This window comes from Aspergillus novofumigatus, assembly GCF_002847465.1.
Source record: "Aspergillus novofumigatus IBT 16806 chromosome Unknown P174scaffold_3, whole genome shotgun sequence".
Classification (NCBI taxonomy): Eukaryota; Fungi; Ascomycota; class Eurotiomycetes; order Eurotiales; family Aspergillaceae; genus Aspergillus; species Aspergillus novofumigatus.
In genome coordinates this window covers 684,957-710,969 of record NW_020194276.1, presented here as the reverse complement: position 1 = coordinate 710,969, position 26,013 = coordinate 684,957, and the positions used below count along the sequence as shown (strand labels likewise).

The 26,013-nt window shown below is 50.3% G+C and overlaps 7 protein-coding genes across 7 annotated transcripts; 4 read left to right on the top strand and 3 right to left on the bottom strand.

The window, feature by feature from the left end:
- The first annotated feature begins 51 nt into the window (after positions 1–51).
- On the top strand, positions 52–1,561 carry P174DRAFT_403502 (class I SAM-dependent methyltransferase). The gene is made up of 3 exons (XM_024823989.1): positions 52–445; positions 499–670; positions 730–1,561. The coding sequence occupies exons 1-3, from the start codon at positions 408–410 to the stop codon at positions 1,243–1,245; spliced, it is 726 nt and encodes a 241-aa protein (XP_024683631.1). The 5' UTR covers positions 52–407; the 3' UTR covers positions 1,246–1,561.
- Positions 1,562–1,783: 222 nt separating this feature from the next.
- P174DRAFT_510902 (NAD(P)-binding protein) lies at positions 1,784–5,139 on the top strand. The gene is made up of 10 exons (XM_024831731.1): positions 1,784–2,039; positions 2,102–2,115; positions 2,183–2,245; positions 2,299–2,393; positions 2,460–2,551; positions 2,617–2,758; positions 2,817–2,975; positions 3,031–3,366; positions 3,879–4,182; positions 4,270–5,139. The coding sequence occupies exons 1-10, from the start codon at positions 1,891–1,893 to the stop codon at positions 5,004–5,006; spliced, it is 2,091 nt and encodes a 696-aa protein (XP_024683630.1). The 5' UTR covers positions 1,784–1,890; the 3' UTR covers positions 5,007–5,139.
- A 406-nt stretch (positions 5,140–5,545) lies between these two features.
- Positions 5,546–7,285, bottom strand: P174DRAFT_123278 (mitogen-activated protein kinase). Its single transcript, XM_024821074.1, has 6 exons — positions 7,129–7,285; positions 6,780–6,902; positions 6,527–6,722; positions 6,086–6,467; positions 5,679–6,026; positions 5,546–5,620 (listed from the first exon to the last, which is right to left on the bottom strand). The coding sequence occupies exons 2-6, from the start codon at positions 6,884–6,886 to the stop codon at positions 5,592–5,594; spliced, it is 1,062 nt and encodes a 353-aa protein (XP_024683629.1). The 5' UTR covers positions 6,887–6,902; positions 7,129–7,285; the 3' UTR covers positions 5,546–5,591.
- Positions 7,286–9,654: 2,369 nt separating this feature from the next.
- Positions 9,655–13,127, bottom strand: P174DRAFT_439707 (COPII subunit SEC24). Its single transcript, XM_024826874.1, has 7 exons — positions 13,009–13,127; positions 12,759–12,931; positions 12,408–12,720; positions 12,287–12,370; positions 10,581–12,227; positions 9,922–10,497; positions 9,655–9,827 (listed from the first exon to the last, which is right to left on the bottom strand). Exons 2-6 carry the CDS (start codon positions 12,818–12,820, stop codon positions 9,922–9,924), a joined length of 2,682 nt encoding a protein of 893 aa, XP_024683628.1. The 5' UTR covers positions 12,821–12,931; positions 13,009–13,127; the 3' UTR covers positions 9,655–9,827.
- A 1,373-nt stretch (positions 13,128–14,500) lies between these two features.
- On the top strand, positions 14,501–16,680 carry P174DRAFT_458628 (kinesin family protein; the record flags this gene model as incomplete). The annotated part of the gene is made up of 3 exons (XM_024829691.1): positions 14,501–14,771; positions 14,829–15,238; positions 15,298–16,680. The coding sequence occupies 3 exons, from the start codon at positions 14,501–14,503 to the stop codon at positions 16,678–16,680; spliced, it is 2,064 nt and encodes a 687-aa protein (XP_024683627.1).
- Positions 16,681–17,394: 714 nt separating this feature from the next.
- P174DRAFT_510898 (AIM24 family protein) lies at positions 17,395–19,194 on the bottom strand. Its single transcript, XM_024831730.1, has 7 exons — positions 18,939–19,194; positions 18,741–18,871; positions 18,596–18,667; positions 18,372–18,542; positions 18,202–18,320; positions 17,929–18,148; positions 17,395–17,872 (listed from the first exon to the last, which is right to left on the bottom strand). The coding sequence occupies exons 1-7, from the start codon at positions 19,138–19,140 to the stop codon at positions 17,549–17,551; spliced, it is 1,239 nt and encodes a 412-aa protein (XP_024683626.1). The 5' UTR covers positions 19,141–19,194; the 3' UTR covers positions 17,395–17,548.
- Positions 19,195–20,034: 840 nt separating this feature from the next.
- Positions 20,035–22,571, top strand: atm1 (ATP-binding cassette Fe/S cluster precursor transporter ATM1; the record flags this gene model as incomplete). Its single annotated transcript, XM_024822178.1, has 7 exons — positions 20,035–20,394; positions 20,457–20,516; positions 20,573–20,687; positions 20,748–21,016; positions 21,071–22,117; positions 22,181–22,397; positions 22,462–22,571. 7 exons carry the CDS (start codon positions 20,035–20,037, stop codon positions 22,569–22,571), a joined length of 2,178 nt encoding a protein of 725 aa, XP_024683625.1.
- Positions 22,572–26,013: the final 3,442 nt, after the last annotated feature.

Genomic DNA, 26,013 nt, shown 5'->3' with positions numbered 1-26,013 from the left:
GCCTACAAAGTACTCCATCGTCTACTGCGTTTTGTAAATGCTTTCCAGCAGGTAGCATCCTGGACCACATGGGAACTCTGTGTCTTAGCGTGTGTTATTTTCAGGTGCTAGAGAGGCACCTCCCCTGTCTATGGTAACATGATATCAGTCCGACTAAACTGTTCCAGGACCCCGGTAGTGGATCTAGCAATCCGCCTCTAGCAATAATAATGTGTCCGATATGTCTCCGAATGATGGTATATATACGGCAGTTTTAGCGTTGCCAACTCAACATAACCTCTTTATTACTCTATAGTAGCTATCTTGAATTGAGTGAAACCGATTATAGCGCTCTTACTCTCTTTCCTTGCATTTCTTCCACATCAAATCTTTTCACATATCGCTGAGAAGGCTTCCAACTCCTTACGATGTCGGACTTTACCGAGTTGAACAGACAATATTTCAGGTCAGTCGACGATCATTGCTGATGCAGAGTACCTTTCTCACAGATTCACACAGTAAACTAGCTAGTTCCTACAGGGAGGAATTCCGACAAGGCCAGGAATTGATCTTCAATGAGGTTCAAGGGCGTCGCTCATGGATCAGTGATACCTGGAGCGACACCGAGTCGGGAAAAGGTCACAAAGTCAGGATGCTCGAGTATGCTTGCGGGCCTGGTGCTGTCTCCGCAGTATGTATCTCAAACAGACATCTAAAGTGATGGAGGATGCTGCTGAATCTGAAAACAAGGCGCTAGCACCGTTCGTCGACCATATTGTTGGCATGGACGTATCCGAAGAAATGATTAAGCAATTTAACATCAACGCCCAAGAAACGGGCTTTGCGGATAAGATGCATGGCTACCACGGCGACCTCCTCACTGAACCCGTGCCGGACCATCTATCTGGGCCTGAGTTCTTCGGTTTCGATCTCGTCGCTGTGAGCATGGCCCTTCATCACTTTGACAAGCCTGACATGGCGTTGAAACGCCTTGGTGAGCGGCTGAAGAAGGACGGCATGTTCTTGATTATCGATTTGGTACCGGGGGATGAGCACTCCTCAAATAGCCTGCAGAAGGCATTCCCCCAGGCAAGCGCGACAGTTAGAACACATGGCTTCAACTCGGAAAACATGCAAAAATTGTTCGAAGAAGCCGGAATGGGCCAGAAGTTCGACTACCAGGTCATTCAGGAGCCGGTAGTGTTTAGAAAGGAGGGAAAGGAGCTCAGTAAGACTATTTTCATCGCTAGAGCTCAGCGCAATTAGTACCGCCGTTAGCTTCTTAAGCATGTTCGCTTTTATGTCTCAGACTGTGATGGTTGTACCAATGACAGCATGAGGGCGTTTGCAGGCTACAGGGTAGTCAGTTCAGTAGAGATGAGCTCCCACAGGAAGCTCAGAGTCAGACGCCCGAGCAGAACGAGGCGGCTTCGGATGGCCAAAACATTTCAAGTATCAGAAAGAGGTCAAGGGAAGTATATACACCATCAGTTCAAGGTTGGTCACCATCGTCCAATCAGAATTTCCGAATAGTCAGAGGGGGATCCGTGTTTGAGGGCACAAGATGGCAGTATCCCAGCATATACTCGCATTAAATTAGACTTTGAATGGGAATGTCACTCGAGATTATCCAATTCACCTCATGGAGACGAATAGTCTGCAGTAAATTCCTACAGTGCAAGAGTAACTATTGATCGTAGGTCATTGACGTTGCTGGAGGTTGTTGACCGAATTTGGACTAGTGCGAAAGTCCCGTGCTGCAGTTCGCTCTCTGGAGAACGACTTTCCAGCATCAAGCCCGAAACTCACCAGCCGAGCTGTGCTCTCACCTCCATCTCTCTCACAATCCACGCAATACCGATCCGGACACAACACGGTGGTCTCATTCGGACCGCGAGCTGAAGAGAGACCATGCAGAAGTGCCGGGCCGTCAATTCCGCTCTGGGCTCGAGGGCATTCGTCCCCGCCCCTCGGGTCCAATTCCAAGTGCAGCGCCGGAATCTCCAGGATGTCGCGATTACTCGAACTGGGAAGCCAATTCTGAAGGTTCAGGGTGGACGGTGAGAGCAATTGAGTCGGAATTGTTCTGTAGCTGGGATGCTAACAGGCAGCTTTGTTATAGGTCCTCTCTCGGAGGTATGACAGTCATGGCCAGCAATTCACGTCGCTTGCAGCTCGCCTAACATGAATCCCTTTGCTTTAGGTCATACCGCTACTGTTTTCGGTGCCACTGGCTTTCTCGGTCGCTACATTGTCAACAAGCTCGGTAGGTCAACGACGTGACCCGCAGGGTGGAAGCAGATGTTGACTCGCAACTAGCCAACCAGGGATGCACGGTTGTTGTACCCTTCCGCGAGGAAATGACAAAGAGACACCTCAAGCCGACTGGTGACCTCGGAAGAGTTGTCTTCATCGTACGTGGGCGTCTAATCTCGGAGGCGTTGAGGCTGTTTTCCAGGGCTAAATCGAGCATCACTTAGGAATACGACCTGCGGAATACCCAATCTATCGAGGAGAGTGTCCGTCACTCCGATGTTGTCTACAACCTTGTTGGTCGCCAATATCCCACGAAGTGAGTGGCCGCGTCATGTTTTTCATGGGGTCGGGAAAGAGGGGGCACGGCTAATGCTTCAGCAGGAACTTCTCCTACACCGACGTTCATGTCGATGGAACTGAGCGCATCGCCGAGGCTGTCGCCAAGTACGATGTTGACAGATTTATCCACGTCTCCTCCTACAACGCCGACAAGAACTCGCCCTCCGAGTTTTTCAGGACAAAGGTTTGTTTCGGTCCCCCTGCGAGCGGTAGCTGCATGGAAATGCTGATTGATCGTACAGGCATGGGGTGAGGAGATTGCTCGGTCAATTTTCCCCGAGACTACCATCGTCCGGCCTGCTCCCATGTTTGGTTTTGAGGACAATCTCCTCCACAAGCTCGCCGGTGTCACCAACCTCTTCACTTCCAACCGCATGCAGGAACGCTTCTGGCCCGTTCACGTAAGCTCAGCACCAAATTAACAATTCGGAGCGTGACGCTTATCATGTTATATAGGTCATTGATGTTGGCTCTGCCCTCGAGTTGATGCTCCACGACGACACCACTGCCGGCCAGACTTTCGAGCTCTATGGGCCGAAGAACTACTCTACTGCGGAAATTGCTGAATTGGTTGACCGTGAAATCGTCAAGCACCGCCGCCACATCAACGTCCCCAAGGCTGTCCTGAAGCCTATGGCTTACTACCTGAACAAGCTCCTCTGGTGGCACACCATCTCTGCTGATGAGGTGGAGCGGGAGTTCATTGACCAGAAGATTGACAAGACTGCCAAGACATTCAAAGACCTCGGTATTGAGCCCGCCGAGCTCAGCGACCTAACCTTCCACTACCTGGTAAGTCATTCGCCCTCGTTTAAGTTGTTAACGATACTAATCCCTCCAACAGAAAGGCTACAGAAGCTCCTCCTACTACGATCTGCCTCCCGCCACGGAGCGCGAAAGAAAGGAGGAAAAGAAGTACTTGCACGTTCTTGACGACCAGTAGTTGTCTCTGTTTCTTTTAAGTGTGTACATAAGTTTACTAGACCCAGACAATTTCCTTGTGTTATCCTCAGTGTGCTAGGTCCATCCATTCAGTAATGACGTAGTTGAAGAGGCTGCAAGGGAGCCGTAGTACGGAGTACATACGGTAATTATATGTCAAGAAGTCCTGGCTTATTGTACCTTATCAGTTGGAATAGGACATCTGCTGCAGGGTCAAACAAACAGGTCATAAAGCTGTCTCGCGCAGCTCTGCTACGGACTCCACCGATCAACTTTACCTTACTCTCCGAGGCTCCGAGCGTACCTTACCCCACACATATCAAATGAAACGGCAGTAAACGAGCTCAGCAATCGACCATCAGAGAAAAATGACAACCTCACCTTCATATTCCTTCTCATCCTCACCGGCAACTCCCGTCCTACTCCTCAAGACGAAATCTACCCCGCACGATGGCTACGAGGAATTCTTCTCCGCCCACGGCTACAACCCCGCCTTCGTCCCAGTCCTCGAGCACCATTTCAACCAGACGAACCTCCGCACCGTAAAGGATCTCTTCACATCAGGCAGTCTAAATGCCGGACCGCGGCGGAAATACGGTGGGCTGATATTCACCAGCCAACGCGCTGTGGAGGGGTTCGCGCGCTTGGTCACGAACGAGGTAGATGGTACGTTTTCCCCTGCCAACAGCAGACATTGTCAAAAGGCAAGGCGACAGAGTGAAAGGAGATGCACAAGCTAACGCGCCCTAATAGTCTCAATAGCGACGGCCGCATCCCGCTCCTTGATACTCTACACTGTCGGGCCCGCGACATCCCGCTCCCTTACAACGTTACGAGACACGCATCTACCCTATGCCACTATCTACGGCTCCGACGCCGGAGACGGCCAGAAACTTGCGCTTGCTATCCTGGAGCATTATAATGCGCTGTATGTTGGCGGAGGCGTAGGTGCTGGCGCAGACGCACCGCCCACGAAGCCTCCCCTCCTCTTCCTCGTTGGCGAACAGCGCCGCGATATCTTACCGAGAACGCTCATGGATAAGTCATTAGCCCCCGCTAGGCGGATTCAGGTGGATGAGCTTGTCGTTTACGAGACGGGGGTGATGGAGTCCTTTGAGGGTGATTTTCAGGCTGCGGTGCGTGCCGGACAGGAGTACTTGGCTCTGGCTGGTTGGGACGGGGACGGGGATGGGGAGGAGAGGGTGATCTGGGTGGTAGTGTTTTCGCCGACGGGCTGTGATGCGATGCTTCGTGTTCTGGGTTTGCTTTCTACGTCTGCAGAGTCCTCTGCCGGAAATGCGGGTGCGCTGGTTGATGGGAGTGTAAGCGGGACGGAGAGGAGAGTCTTCATAGCAACTATCGGGCCTACGACGAGAGATCATCTTGTCAAGAATTATAGATTCCAGCCGGATGTTTGCGCAGAGAAACCTAATCCGGAAGGTGTTGGTGCTGGCATTGAAGCGTTCATGCGGCGGAGGAAGGGGATATGATCCAGGCGTGCTTGATGACTGTCACTGTACTTGTATTCTATGCCTAATGTTTCGTCACATTGGCGACGATTGCAAGGCACGATGTAAAGATATAGTAATTCTTCGATATACCCAAAGAAGTATGGCTGACAAGATCGTACTGAATGGAAAGACGGCATTGCACATCCAGAAGAAATTTCGTTCAAACCCGGCGCAAGATACAGGGAAATTGGTATGACGTTCTAGATTGACAAACAACTAGCTGGACGCCAACATGGAAATTTGCTCACAACAAAAGCATACGGCCGGCGCTGATCTCCTATTCAGTACAACAGAAGGACCCAGACGGAATCGGGTATTGTGCAAAGACGTTCAACGATGCGACGAGTCGTGTAAGTTGAATGCTGTTGGGAATCGCGATACGTACATGTGTGATCATATCGCTAGAGCCTTCTTTCTATGCGCTTATGATAATATGTGCAGGAGCTTAACCCGTCCCTGGATCGGCGGGTGAGATGGTCGAGTTTCATCCTGCCTTCAAGGTCTGCTGAAGAGTTGCCACTAAATCGGATACCGTCTAAGAGTACACGAGACGCCACTGACTCTCTACCGCATGATTTCTTCGTAGATCAGGGCTGCGGATGACTGGTCAGCGGTCTTTCAATGAAGCAAGCGGATAGAGCGGCGACTGACTTTTCAATTGCTCCTTGCTGAGAGCATCCTTGTTCTTGTCAAAATCAAAGAAGCCCTCGGGAATAGGGGGAGCCGTGGGCTCATCGTCGGGGTCGTGGTACGGCTCCAGATACGGATGGCGTAGAGCATCTTCAACCGTGATACGTTTTGCGGGATTGAAAGCCAGAAGTTTTTCCAGAAGATCCAATGCTAATTCGTTGCTCTTGGGGAATAATGCCTTGAACGGAATCTTCTTCTTGAAGGGAAGAGAGCGAATGTACTCTCGAGCCCGGCGCGATTTTATGCCGTAGTAGTCTTCCATGGTTGGTGTTCCGAGAACATCCAGAATGAGGGTCAATTGGTGATGGTCTGCTCAGTCAGTCGCGGAACGCTTCACTAAGGAATTCCCCAAAAGCACAGCAACTTACAGTCTTTGCCAGGAAATAAGGGCTTCCCGCTCAGCATCTCGGCCAAGATACACCCAACACTCCAGACATCAATGGCTTTCGTATACTCCTTGAATGTCAGCATGATCTCCGGCGCACGGTACCATCGAGTCGCAACGTATTCTGTCATGAAACCTGAGTTGTCATCGGTCGAGGCAGCCGACCGAGCCAAGCCAAAGTCGCAGACTTTCAGGTCACAGTTGGCGTTGAGTAGCAGATTTGAGGGCTTTAGGTCACGATGAAGCACGTTCGCTGAGTGCATGGCTTTGAGTGCACGGAGCGTCTGGTAGATAAAGTATTGGCAGTGGTCATCAGAGAGATCCTGGGTGCGGATGACACGATGCATATCGGTTTCCATCAACTCCTGTCCAAGCAATCAGTCCTTCGAGGTCTAGACGTGCGTGTGTGTGTCGAGGAACGTACCTGAATCAAATACACCTCGTTGAAGCTCTCATAGTTGCGAGGCCTCTGAATATCCAAGATCGAAATAATGTTTTCGTGGTTAAAGTAGCGCAGTAATTTCATTTCACGCAAAGTCCGCAAGCAGAACATGGAGTGATCGAAAGGCGTAATCTTCTTAATTGCAACTTTCTGACCAGAGGGTTTATGGATAGCCGAGCTGGAACAAGTCAGTATCGGAGCCAAACTACCGCTATGGACAATAGAGATCACCCACCAAACGACGCCGTAAGCACCCTCTCCAATGACATCTTGAATTTCATATTGCTCAGAAACGTTGAAGGAGATCTTCCTCGATCCTCCTTGAGGAGGTTGCTGCACCATGGTTGCTAACTTTCAGCTTCAAAGAAGGTTAGTCAAGAGCTCTTCGATTGCAAATTGATAGTCGCAAATCAGATCATGGTCAAGGTCACCCCCGCAACAGTGCATCATTGTTCAAATTGTTCAATAAGCCTCAGAACAGGAGTTGGCGCACTCCTGCTTGAGGGCTTATCAAGTACTGTTTGGCATGCAGCCCGATGAGCCACACAGTGGCTCGGAAACAGATAATGAAAGTCGGCGCTTACATTCGTTTAATCAGTGGTAATCGTAGCTTTGAGCGATAATTATTGATTTAAATGTAGCCAATTCTCATACCGCGGTCGCTCTCGAATTGCTGAAAGTCGCCTGGAATCTGTGGAAGGCTTGAAGCGGGGTAAAATCCGTGTTGGGGGCAGAACGAGTATACAGCAGCGTAGTAATACGAATTCGAAAAAGATGGATCAGAAGAGCACGCCGGCCTTTCGAGGGTATAGGGAGTCGAATTCAAGCAATCCGGTTGACGAGCTTGAGATGCAGCCACAAAGCTATTCGGATGAATACTTCGACGTTCTAGACGGCCCCGAGTCAGTCTTTGGGAGATAAAATAAGCTTCAATATCAGGGCCGTCAAAGACCTTTTCAGGGAAGATTGAGACAAAGAATGGTGAACGCGATCAAAAGTCCTTACCGAAGCTCAAGCTTTAGCTTCTGTGGTCTCCAAGGCTCGATACTTCCCCAGTTAACTGATAATGGCTATCTGTTGTTCCCCTGAATGGAATCAGCCGCTATCCTCGTTTGCCGCTCCGACAGCCAGCTTCCAGTGTATCGGATAGCTTGCAGCAAGTCGGTGACAGAGTATATGTCGTCTAAGACAGGCAGTAGAACAAATGGCAGAGCGCAAGAAACAGAGGAGAAGGAAGGTCGACTAGTATCGTGATGCGGAGGGGCTGGAGAAAGCAATAATAACAGGGAGCGGAACGGCCGAAGTGGGGTGGGGCAGCTTTTGGTTCAGGAACAAGCAAAGAAATAGAGTGAAATAACACTTACCGAGAGATTCCCGAAGAGAGATTCGGGGATATGTCACGAATGCATAGATAGAGGAGTGAATAGAACCTAGGTAGATGGAGGAGGGATGGCGAGAGTTGTTTACAGGATATGGATTTGGTACAGGCGACCCAATATTGTCGCTGATGATCGGCAGTAGTTAATGATAGCAGTGACTTATCGATATGGAGAATCGACCTCAATTTCAGCGTTGGCTGACTGATTATATCGATAGTTACCCTCAATCAGCTGCTTGGAGTTTGGTACGATAAGGAGCTGAACAGAAAATTTTCCCTTATTGTTGATTCTTCTCCTTATTATTGTTGGGTTTAGGGGGTGAACAGTAGCTAAGGTAAGACAGCCACACGAAAAGTCTGGGTGTTGGCCGGGACTGAACCTTGGATCACTCAGAGAGGGGCCGCTGTGGATGTATATACTAAGGCAGAAATTATAGAAACTTTCAGTTTCCCTATGGGAATGCTCGTTGAGGGTTCTTCTTCGTCGATCGTGTACGAGGCGCGAATTTGTGACTTTATATCTGGAGAGAGCCTTTGCAGCAGAAAATAATAACAGGTAATACGGGACAGGATGCTGAACTCGTTAAGAACAGTTTATTCGTCATACATTTAAGAGGCTACCTATATTTGTCTATTTCTTGAGGGGTACAGCTAACAAATAGTAATTCTGTCCTACTACTGTGTCTATTATTGACTACTATCAAGCGAGAGACCCAGAACTCGCCATGAAGGAATTTTGACTTCAGATCTCTCACTAAGAATAGAGGAGAAAAGCACCTTTTGATTTGGGGCCACGAAGGAAACCTCACTATCACTTCTCAGCCTGTCATTATTAGAACTTTTAAAGACTCAGGCTTCAATCGTCGGAGCCATTCAACGTCGGTACAGAGTAGACAGTGGATACGTACAACTACGAAGAACAGGAGTAGAGAACATTGAGACAAGTTACTGGTTACGATCCACTTGGATGTATCGGAATCCCGTCTCGATCAACTCTGTCTCAACCAGTGTTTCAATCCAACCATGGCAAGGACACTAGTCGCCTTCAAACAAGCTAACACGCAGGTAAATAGCTGACCAACACGAAGCCCAAATAATTAGCCGCCACAGCGCCAAAGCCGCATCTCGTACGGATGGACACCACGATGGTCCCACCACTTACAGTTCGAGCGTGTTACAGGCCGTTCCCTTCCAATTTGTTACCAGCAGCTTACACCCCACCATTCCTATTCTCACCAAATGTTGGCCGGATGAGGAGGCCGTGCGATCACAGGTCGGACACTGCACTTGACGCTACTGCCGAGTACGGTCGTCACAATCACCAGATGTTGGATAGGAATCTACCAGTCAACTTTGCTCACTGCCCAACATCGGCAATGCTAAGCTGTGACCAAAAGTCTACCATGCATAAGCGGCCACACAGAGTCACAGATGCCAGGGCAGATGCAGCTCGTGTGCGATGACACACAAGCCCCAGTGATGACCGCCAACGGACTGCAGCTTTAGGGCATACCTATGTTCCAACGTACCTCCCTACTTACAAAGTACTCAGCATAGAAATCTAACTCACTTACATGCTCCTCGTGACCATTCCAGTTTTAAGGCAGAAGATGACTGGACATGAGGGAGAAAGGCAAGGATGAGAAGACACGGTCTACTAGATCTGGATTCTGTATGCACATGTGGTAACTTGTAAGAAAAAAGAAGCCGTTCTCATCACACCAAAAGTGACCCTCACACTGAGTATTGAAATAATGGTACAATGAGACCAAGGATCTACTCCAAATGATAAGTCAAGGCTCCGGTGCCGCTCGTTTCAAAATAAAATGACATGGCCACTGGAAGTGTTGATGTATTTGCCATAAAAAATATCAGACTTTGTAAAGATTATCATTACTGGACAACCTGTGGGCGTGATCAAGCGCGTCAGTCAGATGAGCTTGGATAGCGAGGATGTCGAAGTGAGATGGGGAAGACCTCAAAAGAAATCAGGGCTTTCTCAAACCTTTTCTCGCAGAGAACCCATCCACTGCACCAGGCTGACGCTCTGGTCGGCCCTATCTTCCACGAGCATCGTCTGGGCCCACAGTCGAAGACCTGGCTCTCCATCTTCCTTGACCACATACAGGTGAGGCACCACGATGCTGCCAACGCCCTTTGACCGGTGATCCCGGCTCTTCTCAACGACGGCCCGCACTCGTTGATTGAAGTCATTGTCAAGCTCCGGGAGGTTTTGCTTGCCCACGCGAAGCTGTGACTTGTCAGGCAGACCGAATACATCAAGGAGGAGCTGGGGCACTGCGTCACGCCCGACCCAAAGGAACTGGGTCTGTCCGTCATCAATCAGGTAAAGACCGTACGGCACGATGCGTTCAGAAGACAGGTTGATTGGAGGAGGGAGAACAATCTCGCCGGTCTGCTCATCTGGCAATCCTGCATTGTCAGGCATGTCATGTAGTGAATACATCTTCGGGTAGATGTATTGAATGAGAAGAGGAAGCGGGAGCGTTGACAGCAAGCACAGTGCTGCAGATCGCATATCAGTGGGTATTTGTGCGGATTTGCGAAGACCGAGCTTTGAAATCAATGTCAGGCGGCAGTTTCACCCAGGATATAACAGGCTGGTCCGGAGAACAAAAGGGGAACAAGGGAACTCACGTTTTTGATCATCGCCAGGAAAAGAACAGGAAGACCTCTCAAGTTGGCAGGGAATTGTAGGCCGCCTCCGCTCACGCTTCCACCAGCAAGCTCCTTCCGATATGTCGACAGAAGTTCCACAGCCTTGGCTTGTAGGGCCTCACGGGCAGGTTCCAGTCCACTTGAAAGAACCCGCTCGACAGCTTTGTGGCTGAAGTAAGTCGCAATTGCTTGTTGGTCAGCCGATGCGTATACATCGGCAAGGTTCTGCGTTGTGGGAAGAGCGAGGGTCAACACTCGAATCCTTCTCTCGCCATTGCATGTAGTGTGGAGGACAGCGGTCTGCAGGCAAACAATAGGCTTGGTGACGGTCTCATCGATAGCGACCTCAACAACGTACGCTTGGTCACGAGGAAATGCGGGAAAGGCGCATAGGTCGGAGCTGCGGTTGAAGAAGTTGCCGTAGAAGGTATTCATACGTAACCCAGTCGTAGCACGGACACGAAGGACGGCTTCAAGCCCAATCTCTGAGGACAAGTAATCGGAGAATTCACGAGCGAATTTGATCGCGTCCTCTCCTCGTGCTGCATTCCATCCCGGATAGAAGTATGTTTGTCCACCAGTATATCTCGGCAGGTTGCTGAGGGATGCCACATCCTGGTATTGGGAAGAGAACAGGAACATGTCCACTGAGACCTGTGCCTTAGAGCACTCGACAGCGAAGCTCTTGTAGAAGCTGTTCGCCGTCTGTAGAAGGCTGCTCTCTTTACTCGTCCCGAGGACTTTCTTATCCTCTCTCATGGTCAGGGAGCCATGTCCGACATTGGGCAAAGACGAGCTCAACACGGTCATCTTTCCTCCCACCGGAGCAATCAACTTGTAGCCAGCCCGCAGAGCCGATCCCATGGCACAACCATTATTCTGAGTGTTTTGGAACATTTCCTGTAGTTTGTCGAGGAAGGTCTCAATGTTCTCGCGGCATTCACTCAGAGTCACCAGAAGGTCGCCCGGAATAGGGAGGAAAGGCTCATCCAGATCGCTGATAACAAGCATTCTTGGATCAGAGTTCTCCGAACCGTCTCTGGGAATACTGAAGTAATGAAGGCTAGAGTCGACTGCGATGAAACCCAGCCGAGTCCGACGGTCCGCATTGGGGATCCTGTCGAGGCTTTCCTTGATGCACCTTGCGCTAGTTGCCAGAAGACCATTTGTGACGGACGCATAACTCACGTCGATCAGGAAAAGATACACGAGCGGCTGAGGAGGACGAACCATGTACTCTTGGGGAGCAACGAATTCGACTACCGCGTGGTTGAGATCAGGTCGCAGGGAGCGGTCGGCAGGCTTTTGCAAAGCAGCATCCCAATCGAACGCCTGGGGTACATCATTTGTCAAGTTGCACATATTGCAGCGCCAGCGATGGCCATGGTCCAGAAATGTGACAAATGGGTTGATGTAGGACCGGCAGCGTCGACACCGCGAGATAACCTGGTCTGGAATGACTGGGATTGGGTCTTCCGCATCATGCAGAGCGGTATATGGCTGAATGACAAGGGCAAACGGCAACTTAGATTTCTTGAGGAGAGAGTGCGTTGTCGGCACGGCGTTCAAGGTCGATCGGACATATTTCGGAGGGCAATTCGCTGTAGGAGATGGGTAAACGCTGGTCTAGAGAACGAGGCGGTCAGCAATTTCACTTCCTGGGTCGGATCATGCGAGTGACGTACACCTGGCGGGAGAACGATAGGCGGTGGAGGGTAATCAAGCTCCGCGACATTGAATGGTTGAGTGAGAAGGTCTGTAGGATAGAGCTGGTTGAGGGAACGGGGCGCGGAGCCTGGGGGCCACGGCGGCCTGCGGAGGCTGCGGTGGCATGAGGTGGGGGTCGGTCACGCCCATCGCGCCGAACTGCTGGGTCATCTGTGCCATTCCTGGAGTAGCAGGGGCAGCATACCCCGGCGCTGCTGCATTCATCTGACTTGGGTCCGCCCCATATACAGGTTGTTGATATCCCGCGGCCTGCGGCTGGGGGGGATATGCACCGTAACTGCCGCCAGCGGTGAGTTGTCCCCCAAGAGCAGCATTGGCACCAGATCCAATTTCAAAGGCTTCCCCAGCATATGCACGCTTCTTCTTACCACCTGCATGACCCTGGGGGGAGCTCCGGCGGCCATGCCGGCGTGTTGCTGAGTGGGAGACCCATAACCGGCCGGTTGACCGTACCCTTCCTGGGGAGGATAGCCCCCTTGTGGTGATGCCATGAAGGACGACGCGTGACTTCTCTGTGTATGAGTAATATTATGTTGTTCAATCTGTGCGCTTCCGAGGGCGTAGGCTAAGGGGATCTTGAATGGTCGCGCAACTTGTCACAGCTTCACAACCTTACTAGTCAGCACTTGTTCGAGCGAGGGGCGGGGAGGTGATCAAAGACTCGGGGCAATCCGCGTACCAACAAGCAGAGTCACGCTTCAGACAAATGTGGAATACGAATCCAAGGTATCATAGGCAGATGCCGCACACGAATGCAGTTGACGTGTTCTGGCAGAGTTTGGGATAGCTGTAGGTAGATAATGGAGGTTCTGTCGAAATGGATGGTGTACGGTGGCCTTTGCGGCTGCTGTTCCCCTTGGACCAATCAGACCCCACGAGTCTAGCCGAAGTTCACAGTGTACCAAAACACTCCAGCTTCCACAATAAATGACAAACACCTGCTCCAGGTATTATTATCAGGAGTGGTGATGCTCTTGGTTCGAGAGCTGAGTAGCAGATATATCTACAATTCTATAATTCTCGGAAATCTGTCCGATATTGCTGCGTTGTTGACATAATCAATGAGCGTCCGGGGTATTAGCGATGATCTCATAGGGAGTACATCGCTAGGAATTGTCTCGATACATAATGGAACATGTGTGAAGCTGGCACCGCCGCAACTAAAGAGATGACCTGAGGAACTGATATTGCATTCAAGCATGATGTATTTCATATAGCTATTGGGTTCACCATAAGACTCGACTTCCATTACAGGCGGTTGACGCCTGCCGCACATTGGAACTATATATATGTTCTTCTTCCTCCAAAACTGATTTCACAGCCATACCTCTGGCACTTGAGGATTCAAATTTCCACCATTAATCTGAAGCAACACCTGTGTCGCAGAGCTACACAAAGGTCGAATGAGACAAGCAGCTGCTAAGTTCTACGTGAAGGCCAGGAGATAGAGGTATGCCTGGATTCTCAAGTGAGATCAATGAGCAGAGGTAATCATTGAGTGCGCCAATGTTTTACATCGGATTGAATCGACGACCACTACTCCGTACTTGTAAAAGACATTACGGAGTACTAGAAACTCCTGATTCAACTGATTGACCCCTAACTATCTGTCCAACTGCAAATCGCACTGACATGGATATTCCCCATATCCGCCCCTGTACTAGTGAGATGCGTGCGAGGTTGCCGTGCCAACAGCGCCTGACCGCTAAGCATCGCACCAGGTGAGCACATCCCTGCCTATCTTCCAAGAGCACGGCCGAATAAGTAACCTCTCTAAAAGCAACTCAGTCCAAAGGTGCTTAGCGGGTCTATTTTTGCAGTGAAGCGTATTTCGCTAAGCGCTGGTTTCTTTCTCGCTCTAATCGTGGTCAATTGGCTTTAGTTTGTGGGTTTGTGTCTTTGATTTATCGAGCCCAACGTATCTTCACCTTGCTCCAACTTGGATTATATTCTCCTACCCTCATCGTGCATCCATTCGCGGAGTGATTCGAGCGCCTCATTGCTATGCGAAACCTAAGAACCCTGGAGGTCACCTCTAGTTTATTCTGAATTGGAGGAAGGGAACGGTCGAACTATTAACTCAGACCTCGATCGACGGTACTTCCATCGCGTGGGAATCAAATTTTCAAAACGAGAAGGCCCGATAGAACGAGCACCTAAAAAGAGATAATATGAGTGTTCGGGTAGTGGCCCGTGTTAGGCCACTTCTGAAAGCGGAGCGTGAGCAAGATGTTATTCTTCGCACTGGCCCGTCAAATCATACTTTACCGCCAAAGGGCGACCAACAGAGCTCCCGGGGTAATTCGGCGGTTGCAAAACTGAGGGACCGAGATACAGTTGTCAGGATCCCTAATCCCAAGAATGAAAATGAGGAATATTCTTTCCAGTTCAATGCCGTTTATGATGCAGATGCCTCGCAACAAGAGCTCTATGATGCTGAGGGTTCGTTACGCATTTCTCTGATTTGGCCGCCATGATAGACTGACGTTATTCCTTCAGTTGCTCCCACAGTCAAGCACCTCTTCAACGGCTTCGATGTCACAATATTTGCGTATGGGGTCACCGGAACGGGGAAAACACATACTATGCGAGGTGGTAAAAGCCTGGCCGAGCGAGGTGTTATTCCGCGTCTTCTGAGTAGCATATACAGACGCAGCCGGAAGATCGAGAAGGACAGCGAAGGGGAAACAACTGTCAAGGTTGTCTTGAGCTACTATGAGATCTATAATGACAAAGTCTTCGATCTGTTCGAACCCCCAGAGAAGAGGACACTGGCAGGGCTGCCTCTTCGGGACAATGGCGGGAAGACTGTAGTGGTAGGCTTGACGGAAAAACCATGCACCAGCCTGAAAGAATTCGAGAGCCTGTATGACCATGCAAATATCAACAGATCCACATCTGCAACAAAGGTCAATAGACATGGCTTCGAAAAACCAGGATACGTGAGGCGAGGCTAACTTTGTTTTAGTTAAATGCTCATTCATCCCGATCGCACGCTATTCTGTGTGTGAAAGTGACGATCAGCTCGGGTGACAAGGTTCGCATCAGCACTGCATCTGCTATTGATCTTGCTGGTTCAGAGGATAACCGCCGGACGGACAACGACAAGGAACGCATGGTTGAATCGGCCAGTATTAACAAAAGTCTTTTCGTTCTCGCGCAATGCGTAGAAGCAATCAGCAAGAAACACCAACGAATTCCATATCGTGAGTCGAAAATGACGAGGATATTGTCTTTGGGCCAGAACAATGGCTTGACCGTCATGATCCTCAACCTCGCGCCAATCAAGTCTTATCACCTAGATACCCTCAGCTCTCTAAATTTCGCAAACCGTACCAAGAAGATCGAAGTTCGCGAAGTGGAGAATGAGCCTATGTTCAAAGGACCACCGAGAGTGGTGGCACGAGCCTCAACGGCAAATGCTCAGCGGCAGCCTCTCCGGCCATTGACGGCCTCTGTTAATGTCAACTTGAGTGCACCAACTAACAAAGATACATCCATACCTGGTGACGGCAAGCCGGTGAAAGCGTTCCATGTGTACTCGGACAAGTCCCATTCTAGAAGTTCGGCGCAATTCAAACGAGCTGACGGGCCGAAGAGGTCTTCACTGAGTTCTGATCTTCAAGGAGCACAGCCGAACCGGACATCGAAGACTACTCGGGTCGCGCAGACATCTCTGCCGAGCAAGCGGCAGGAAGATATCTCCACAGCAATGATTGAAGAAATGGTCGAGAAGAAGGTTGAGGAGATTCTTGCCGCGCGTGAGCAGTCGAAGCAGAGTCAAGTCTGTGAGATGAATGAACAACTGCAAAAACGTCTGGAAATACTGGAGCAGCGGATTGAAGGCACAGAGGACGCTAGAGCCGAAGGACTTTCGTACCTACTCATGGGTAAGCAGCATCAGGCGCGAGGGGAGGACTTTTCAGCCCTGAAAATGTATCAGCTGGCGCTCCCTTTCTTTCCAAAGAATGAGAAACTCGCGACCAAGATAGCTACTCTGAAAGAGCGCATTCAGAGCAGGCAGCAGACCACTGAGTTCACTGGCCATGCGCCCTCAGCGCACAAACCCGGCCTCGGAAGCATCTTGTCGATCAAGAAACAGCCAGCACGTGCAGGCACTAAACGCCAAGCTGCTGAATCTGACGAAGATTACGAAGAGCCTGAAGAGAGCCTGGCTCATTACTGTGATGACGATCTTCTTGTAAGCTGCCAGCCAAAGCGCTCAAAGCGTACCAGAACCAAAAGCCCAAGTAAAGAGTCTCCAGATGAACCGGATTCGCCCGGCACGCTTCGCTATCCTTTACGAGCAAGGCGGGGACAGTTGCCAAGTGAGGTCATCTGCTCAGGCTGATTCTTTTGGTCTACTCTCAGTAGGATTAGAGGACGCTTTTTATCGACTGATAGACATCCTCTTTGGCCAATTGTCTTTCGCAGCATCCGCATCATATTGCGGCAGATGATTGCAAGCAGCCAGCCCTAGCCATATGTCGAACATGGACTCAGGCCCTCGATCGCAGGCCAGGCTCTGGTCCTTGAAGCGCGGAATACGACGGAGGGTAGTTTACCTTACTTTCCGCAGCTTTGGAATACAAATATGAGGCACCTGCCTCGCTTAGTCGAGACGTCAAAGCATCTCAGCAATCGACGTCATATCTGAAATAATATGCATCAAACATACATTTTCTGTGCAAAACTCTTGATCAGACATCCACTTGTAGGCACGCAGGTTGTTGACACCTCATGGTACAATAAGCTTTCGAGCCAGAGGAATAGCAGTCAAAGCCTCAGGCTATGAGTACAGCGTGACTGTAGGTGGATTCAATGGGTTCTAGGGTCGTACCTCATAATAACTTATCGAGTAAGTTGCATGCCCTCGCCAATGACAAGGATTGATATCCAGAAGGAAAATGAACGGACCTTGGACTCGAACGGTGTCAGAAGTCAGGACACTACATACATACCTTTGCAGGATCAATAAGGCCAATAAGTGTTGCGTTTGTACTAAGGCTACTACTGGCTCTTTTTGACTTACGCATGATCTGTTCGAGCAGACATATGGCACAACAACGAAATGGATCAAAATCTCTCCCTTCAGAGGCAGGGAAGGCTCATAAGCATCAGACGAAAATAATTGTCTTATTCTATAGTACATCGAATTTGCAAGATGGAAAACCCCGAAGTGAGTCGCTGTCGAATTTTATGCATAACAATACTGCATCTTACTTCTTCTCCGCGATCTTTTCAATGATAACTTTCCCCTCCTTTGTAAGCGTCGCGATACTCTGGCTTATCCCTTTCATCTCGTTTTCCAGTTCCTCGATTGTCCGCGACGGTCCGGGACCCGCATTGACAGCCTCGTGAGCGACGTCTCTGAATTCCTCTCCATCTACCCGTGGTTGTTTAGTGGGTTTCGTAGGGTCGAAGGTCAAACCTCTTGGCGTATCCGCGATTTCGTTGATTTCACGGGTAGACATGATATCATTGATACGAGGTCCGCGGGTCTGTAAGAGGATCTTTGTAGGGCCGTCGAATTGGAGGAAAAGCTGGTCACATGTACGGTTAGTTCATGGACTGAAGACGATTGCAGGTGATCTCATACCCTGTCTCCCCAGATGGTCATTCGCGACCATGTGCGAACCTTGTGCAGTATCTTCATTGTCGTCTTCCATGTGTCTGAGTCTGCCATGTCCCGAATGAACTTGGAGTTCTGGAAGATATTCGGCAGGCTCTTGAGCCCTGGAACCTGGAATTTCAGTGTTGTTGATTTGAAACGGTAAGGGCGTGGTGGGTTGGAGGTCGTGGTGTAGGCCACCACATTACTGCTATGTGTTAGTCACATGCACAGATGTCAAAAGAAGAAACACATCCATACCTGGGATGTACAATGTATTGTTCCCCGGCCTTCAACTCGACTGAATATAATTGGCCTGCGCCAACCAGTGCCAGAAGCCCTCGTCCCGTCACCTCGGAGCTACCCCAATGGGCCAAGCTCTGCTCAAGTTAGCGCAGTCTTCCCGCATAGATTAACGTAGGGTTGCGGACCAGGTTTGTATTGATAGTTGGCCGGACAGTGAGAGTGCGACCAGTCCAGGCGAGCAATGCTCGTCTTTGAGCAATCATCCAGTCCACCGAGCCATCGAGGCGGACAACCGCGAAAGAGGTGACTGGGGATCGAACGGAGACCAACGCCGTTACTGGACTCGCCGACGATACCTGCCCGATTTCAGCAATGACTCCTTCGCGCAAGATATCTCATGGGTCCAGACCTTCTGGTAAAGAAATGGTATGCCGACGGCAGCTCTTCGAAAAGGCTCAAGAATACTTAACGTTGAAACCACCTGCAAATCAAGCCGAGAGCAGTCAGCAGGGTGACCTCAGCGAAAGCGCTGAAATGACAGGTCTTCTCCATACGTTGTCTGCTTTCCCACTTAATCCAACCAGTGTCCCTCGTCGAGTATAGAGATTCTGTGAAGCGGAAAGCGAAACTGAGAGCAAAGAGTAGGGTGCGCCAATGACCTCGAATCGCGCATCTGTCTCAACCGCTGTTAGCGACGGTGTCTGCGCTGAAGACAATCGCAAAATGGGGCCATTATCCCTGTAAGCACATACCCGCTGATTCTGCTGAGCTTGGTGTGTCGACAATGGCGAGCTGATCCCCATTAACTGCACCTGCTCGCTCTGAAGGCGCCGCGCGGATTTGGATGCATCTTGTCTGCCATTGGGGAAGCGATGCAACACCCTGTCGCACCCGCGGGGGGCCGGCTCGGATGGAGGATAGAGTCCGAACACCTCCTCTCAAGGGTTGACTCATCCTTGGACCTACAGCAAATATTCAAGACGTATTGCTGAAAAGCGAGGATCAGACTATGGGGCGGCCGTGAGTGACGCTCCTCGATTGCCCGGATTTCAAGATTCCTAATCGGGTAAAGCGCTTGGCTGGAACTCAACACCGCCTTGGACATTGCTCTTCTATGAGCGTAAAGCCGAATGTCGCTGGGCTTCTTTGAGTAGATATCTACGAGCTTGATGATGGACTGAGCAGCTTTCAATTGCTTCTACCAATGAAGCAAGTCATAGGAGATACTGTTGTGTGCTCACCCACAATGTGAAAACGTCTCCTCTGATGCCATCCAGTGATGTCACATGCAAAAGAACTCCCTGCTAGGCGATAGACTTGCACTCACCTTCTAATTTCCAACTTGGATATGTTAACTTGCGGCGGAAAATAGATGTCATTCTTCTCTTGTCAGTAGAATCCTAGTCAATCAAGCATATACCGATTATAAGCACTGTATGGATCTGAGAACACAGTGCGGAGAAATTGCGCTCTCTGTATTACCAGCGTTCATGCGTAATTACCGGAAGAAGCAAATTGGCGATTGCGACAGAGCAGTTCGTTTTGATGCTATCTCTGCCATTACGTGCTTCTAACTATCTTCGGGATCTCCTTATTTTCTGTTATTATCTTTCTTGAGTTCCCGCAAGAGTTGTTGATTAGATCTAGCAGAGTAGTATCTCGTGCCGAGAGGGTAACTGAATCCGGGAGTACCTCACGAGCACGCAGATTGTCCCCGCCGAGCTCAACCTCCGAACCCGGCGGTTTGCATGGCCAGCGAGCTATTTACACCCAAGAACACACGTCTATGATGGTCTCTTGACGATACATCGAAGTGAAGACCGTCGTCAGATAGGATCTACGGCCATAATGCTGCCCGGAGCAGCTCGATCGCCATGCCTGCGTCTCCCCAGGCGCTTCGCCCGCGCTGGTCTCGCCGTTCCGCGCACAGCGCGGTGGACCACCGCTTGCTACGGGATACAATTCAAAGCATTTACCTCAGCAAACGGCCCATCGAGGAAGGAGGTACCTAAAGATCCTGCATCGAAATCGAAGACTGCGAGCCCCATACCTACCCCGGCATCTGCCAGCGTGAACCCACCGAAAGATGGACGAAATGCGACGACCGCGAAGAAAGACCTGCTCAGCGAGACGACGCTTGCGAACAAGGAACAAAGGAAGGCAGACTGGGCTATCATAAAGGAAATGGCAAAGTACCTCTGGCCAAAGGTATGGCATCGTGTGGCCTTCATATTCTGGGAATACATGGGTATTGATTGTGTATAATGCAGGATGACTGGGGAACCAAACTCCGTGTCGGAACTGCGCTCTCATTGTTGGTTGGAGCAAAGGTAAGGGGTCTTTGAAGCGCAAAATGATCAAGCGACAGCTCACAAAGGGGGCCTAGATCTTGAACGTGGAAGTTCCCTTCTATTTCAAAAGCATCGTGGATGCGATGAATATCGACTTTGCAACTGTCGGCGGAACAGCATACACTGTGGCTGGTTCGATGATTATTGCCTGTAAGCGATAGCTGCTTGGCCTGTAATTATACAATATACTCTAACAATCACGCCTTTTAGACGGAGCTACCCGAATCGGCTCTACTCTATTTCAAGAGCTTCGCAACGCTGTCTTCGCAAGCGTGGCTCAGAAAGCAATTCGGAGGGTTGCGCGAAATGTCTTTGAGCATTTGCTGCGGTTGGATCTCAACTTTCACCTCAGCCGCCAGACTGGTGGATTAACAAGGGCAATTGATCGGGGAACAAAAGGTATCAGCTTCTTGCTGACGTCCATGGTTTTCCATGTGGTACCTACTGCTCTGGAAATCTCGCTCGTTTGCGGTATCCTGGTAAGTCGCGGTAATTGATCATAGGCAGGACAGCCCGGCGACTAATAGTGCTAGACATACCAATACGGATTCCAATTTGCTGCAATCACAGCGGCAACGATGATCGCATACACTGCCTTCACCATCACAACTACTGCCTGGCGAACCAAATTTCGAAAACAGGCTAATGCGGCTGATAACCGTGGAGCGACGGTGGCTGTCGATTCGCTGATCAACTACGAAGCTGTCAAGTACTTCAATAATGAACAGTATCAGGTGGCGCGCTACGATAAGGCACTCAAGGCTTATGAGGATGCCTCCATCAAGGTGACGACGTCTCTTGCCTTTCTGAATTCCGGCCAAAATATGATATTCTCGAGCGCGCTGGCCGCAATGATGTACCTTGCCGCCAACGGAGTCGCCAACGGAAACTTGACGGTTGGCGACTTGGTCATGGTGAATCAGCTCGTCTTTCAGCTCTCGGTGCCACTCAATTTCCTCGGATCCGTGTATCGTGAACTCCGTCAGTCTTTGCTGGATATGGAGACGCTGTTCAATCTGCAAAAGGTCAACGTCAATATCAAGGAGAAGCCCGACGCCAAACCGCTCCAGCTCCACAAAGGAGGCGAGATCAGGTTTGAAAACGTCACTTTCGGCTATCATCCCGACCGTCCTATCCTCAAGGACGCTAGCTTCACAATTCCTGCAGGACAGAAGTTTGCTATCGTGGGCCCTAGTGGATGCGGCAAGTCCACTATCCTGAGACTCTTATTCCGATTCTATGATGTCCAGGAGGGTCGAATCTTGATTGATGATCAAGATGTGCGTGATGTATCTCTCGAGAGCTTACGCAAAGCGATTGGAGTTGTGCCGCAGGATACGCCGTTGTTTAACGACACCATTGCCCATAATATCCGTTATGGAAGAATCGATGCAACCGACGAGGAAGTGCGCAAGGCCGCGCAACGAGCACGTATTGACGGTTTGATTGAGAAATTGCCGGAAGGGTATCAGACTGCGGTGGGAGAAAGAGGCATGATGATTTCCGGGGGCGAGAAGCAACGATTAGCCATCTCTCGCCTGATTCTGAAGGATCCGGAGCTATTATTCTTTGACGAAGCGGTATGATATGCGAGGACCCAAGCTTGGTTTTGAGTTATGAAATAGCTGACTGAAAGAACGCAGACCTCCGCCCTCGACACATACACCGAACAGGCACTGTTGCAAAACATCAACAGCATTTTGAAAGAGAAGAAGCGCACCAGTGTGTTCGTGGCGCACCGACTGCGAACTATCTATGACAGCGACCAGATCCTCGTTCTCAAGGATGGACGTGTGGCAGAAATGGGATCCCACCGAGAATTGTTGGATCTGAATGGCATTTATGCTGAGCTGTGGAATGGTGAGTGTACTCCGCAGGAATATGAAGATACGGATTGGACTGGAGCTAATGATGGATTGTGCAGCCCAAGAAATGTCTCTAGCACAAGATCTCGAGCTCGAACGGGAGACTGAGCGTGACGATGTGGAGCCGAAAGAGAGGGATATGGCGCCCGGGCCAAAAGCGCAACAATAGAATAATAGCTTCTCAACCTTCTTTTGATTGTTGTCGATCCGGTCAATCGATGTACATAGATTATTTTGGATTGATATGACTGTACTACAGCGTATATGATTATTCAAACTAGACGAGTGTACAAACAACATGTTGATCGAGCTTGCTTTTCCGAGCGGAGTGTATGTACTCATAGGAAACGTCATAAAAAGGACGAACCAGCCAATTCCGTTGAGGACGGGGTTTCATTGGAATAGCCACCATGATAAATTGTACAGAAGGTGTGTCTTAGGTGCTGGAGTATCCCAGCCAACGTGGGGATCGAGCGTGTAACCCAGAAAAACACTGGACAACAACGTCACTATAGCAAATAAAAATACTCCCTGGGTGCTGTCAATGGTGACGGGATCGTAACCACTAAAGAATGTTATTAGAAGAAGACGGTCGTCAGTCTAATGTACGAGATAGATGAACTCTTAGATGAATTCTCGCCATATGATCATATCGCTAACTTTCCATCCGTGCGCGCCACATGGTTTTTAGCCCACCAAGTCCAACGCACTTATTCCCGCTCGCCCCCATGGTTTCATGCGATGCGGAGTACTTTCGTTGCACCATTTGGGTCCGTCGCACGAAAGACACCAACGAGAACGCCAGAATCCAGCCAGACGGGCCGAGAAGTTGGCCTGGAAGGACCTGGGAAGCGCGTTGGGGCCAGATACGGGTTCGTGAGGCTTGGACTAAGCCAAAAATGGGCAAGCGGGGCCAAGTAAAAGTAGGGACTGAGACCCAGACCTGGCTAGTCCATTCCAGGACTAGCCTCGCGTCATTTTTCCCCTCGGGCCACGTATTCTCGCTATTTTCCCACGACAAACTCCGCACTAGAAATTACTATTCACGATTTACTAGGCTCATGCTGGTTTAGACACTCGCTAAGTCAGGTACAGTACTGTGACGGGTTAGAGTGCAAACAGTGCAAACCGGACTGCTAATCGTGACTGCCCCATTTCCCACTCCTGACGAAGTTATGAATTCCCCTGGAGGGCCCCCCCTTCTATCTGTACTTTATCATCAATCATCCATAATCGAGAATAATCGAATACTATCAGTTTCATCAGTTTTCACGGTGTGTGTGGCATTTTGGTGACCAGTGCCGGGCACGGCAATATCCTGCGTTTTCTTTCCATCCTTTTCACGCCAAGTTTCGTGTGTTTTGAGCGGCTGCGGATCCTCGGAGTGACCGGGGGCGAGATTCGCGGAGAGTCGTCTCAGTGTCTTCCCTGAATCCGCCTAGTTTCCGTCATCGATTTCCACCAACCAGATTCACCTCGTCAAGTCTTCTTCCCTTTCAGTCGATTCGTCAAAACGGACCCATTATCGTCTATCTACGTGGGGTGGCGACCTGCCCAGTCGGCCCCCGGAAGTGACCTCTGTGAGCCTCAGGCATTAGCACAATACCCACCTTCCCTATCGAGATCAGCACCAGAGTGGACCTGCCATTCTCGGCGTCCAGTTGAAACAGAAGAAGGTACACTCAACGGTAACATACTTGACTGGCTGCAAACTACTGCAGCTGCCCTTCCGGCGTCATCACCGGTTTCTACCCTTGGAGAACCAGAAGACCCTCTGTTGCAGTCAATACTGCCAGATAATCCGTCGACGTCGGCACCCGAGGATCACCCCGTACCGTTAGTGGGAAACCATCCTCGTACCATCATGTCGAACCAGCCCACCTTCTCAGGTAAACCTGGTGAGGATGTCGACCTCTATGTCGATCAGTGCAGGTTCATGTGGGCGGGTGTGAATTTGGATCCAGAGGAAAAGAAGCAGGCGATAGCGACCACTCTCTTTGTCGGACTGAGAGATGCAGCTCTCAGATTCGGACGTACACTACCCAAAGTTGAACGAAAAGACTGGGAGAAACTGGCACAGCATCTGCGCGCGAGATTCCCTGAACAGGAACCCAGTGACCGGATACAGGACGCCATAATGAAGCTTTCAGAATTACGACAAGGAACTAAAAGCCTGCGAGGATACATCGAGGAAGTACAGGAACTCACCATGTCCATCCCAGACGATTGGGGCCAGTCTGTGGGTTCGATGTTCGCACGGGGGTTGTCTGATCCTATGACACGAAAAGTTCTTAGTGCCTACATACAGGCCCAGAAAGCGATGTCCAAGACAGTAAAAATTGAGGAGTTGATTCGTATGGCCAGAGCCTGCGAGGACGAGGCACTTGTCATCGAAGAAGTTGCGGCATCCCGGTCCAGAGATGAGATGTTTGCAGATGCCCTCAACAATCAGAGCCAATTGATCGGAACGCTTGCTGAGCAACTCTCAAAGATCAATCTATCCCAAGGCCGAGCACAGCAACTGCCTGTAAGTCGTCAACAGCAGCCATGGCAGAGTGCAGGACAACGGGTTTGCTTCAAGTGTGGTCAGGCGGGACACATCGCACCAACCTGTACAAATCCTCCTTTGCCAGCGGAGGAACAACAACGGATCCGGCAGGAAACCATGGGCCAGGTGCAAAGTCAGAATCAGACACAGGGTCGTTATAGACAAATTCCAGCAACACGCAGTGCTCCGGAGTCGACTCGACCGATCCACCCTCAGGGAGGAGCTTTCGGTCTGGAATCACGACGCCGCTTAGATCCAACCACCAGTACCACGTCGGCAGCTTTTACTGGAGTTGAGTCTAACAATGCCGCCCGTGTCCGATTTGTGGACAGTGAGGATGAAGAGGTCGCCGAATGGAACACCATAGACCGGGTCAACGCAGTACTTCTCAGTTCACTAGCGCCAATAGATGTCCACATCCCACAGTCAACGAACGCGCTAATGGAGTTGCAGCGGGTTTACGCCACAGGAAATGAAGACACCCATGGTAAACGGGCAAGGGTTGACACGACCAGTGATAGCCAGCCAGAAACATTGAACACCGGCAAGAATCGGAAACCGAGGGAGAAAAGGCACTTGAAAGGACTGGATGGAGATCCACTTAACCTGAAGAGCTTGATGAATGGCACCCGGGTTGAGATCAGCCTTGCGGAGCTCCTCGACGTAGCACCAGCGGCACGCGTGGAATTCGCGAAACTCATGAGGCTAAACCCTACCAGCAAGAACCAAAAGCCCCGAAGAGAGTACGGGTCCATCATCTTGAACACCCACGCCAGGAAAACGGAGTACATGACGATTGTTTCCAACCTCGAGACCCAACATCTACAGAACTCTTTTATACCACCGCAGACGTACAAGCCATGACGACTGATAATGAGTTACGGGCAGTAAGATGCAAGGCGGTACTGGTTGACGGGGGATCTGAGGGAAACCTAGTCGCCAGGTACGTTATTGATGCTCTTAAGGCGAGGATTGTGCCTGTGGATATAAGATGTAAGGTAGCAACGGGTCATGACTTCCGATTGAATGCTATCGTCTGGCTTCAACTATCAGTTGAAGGTGT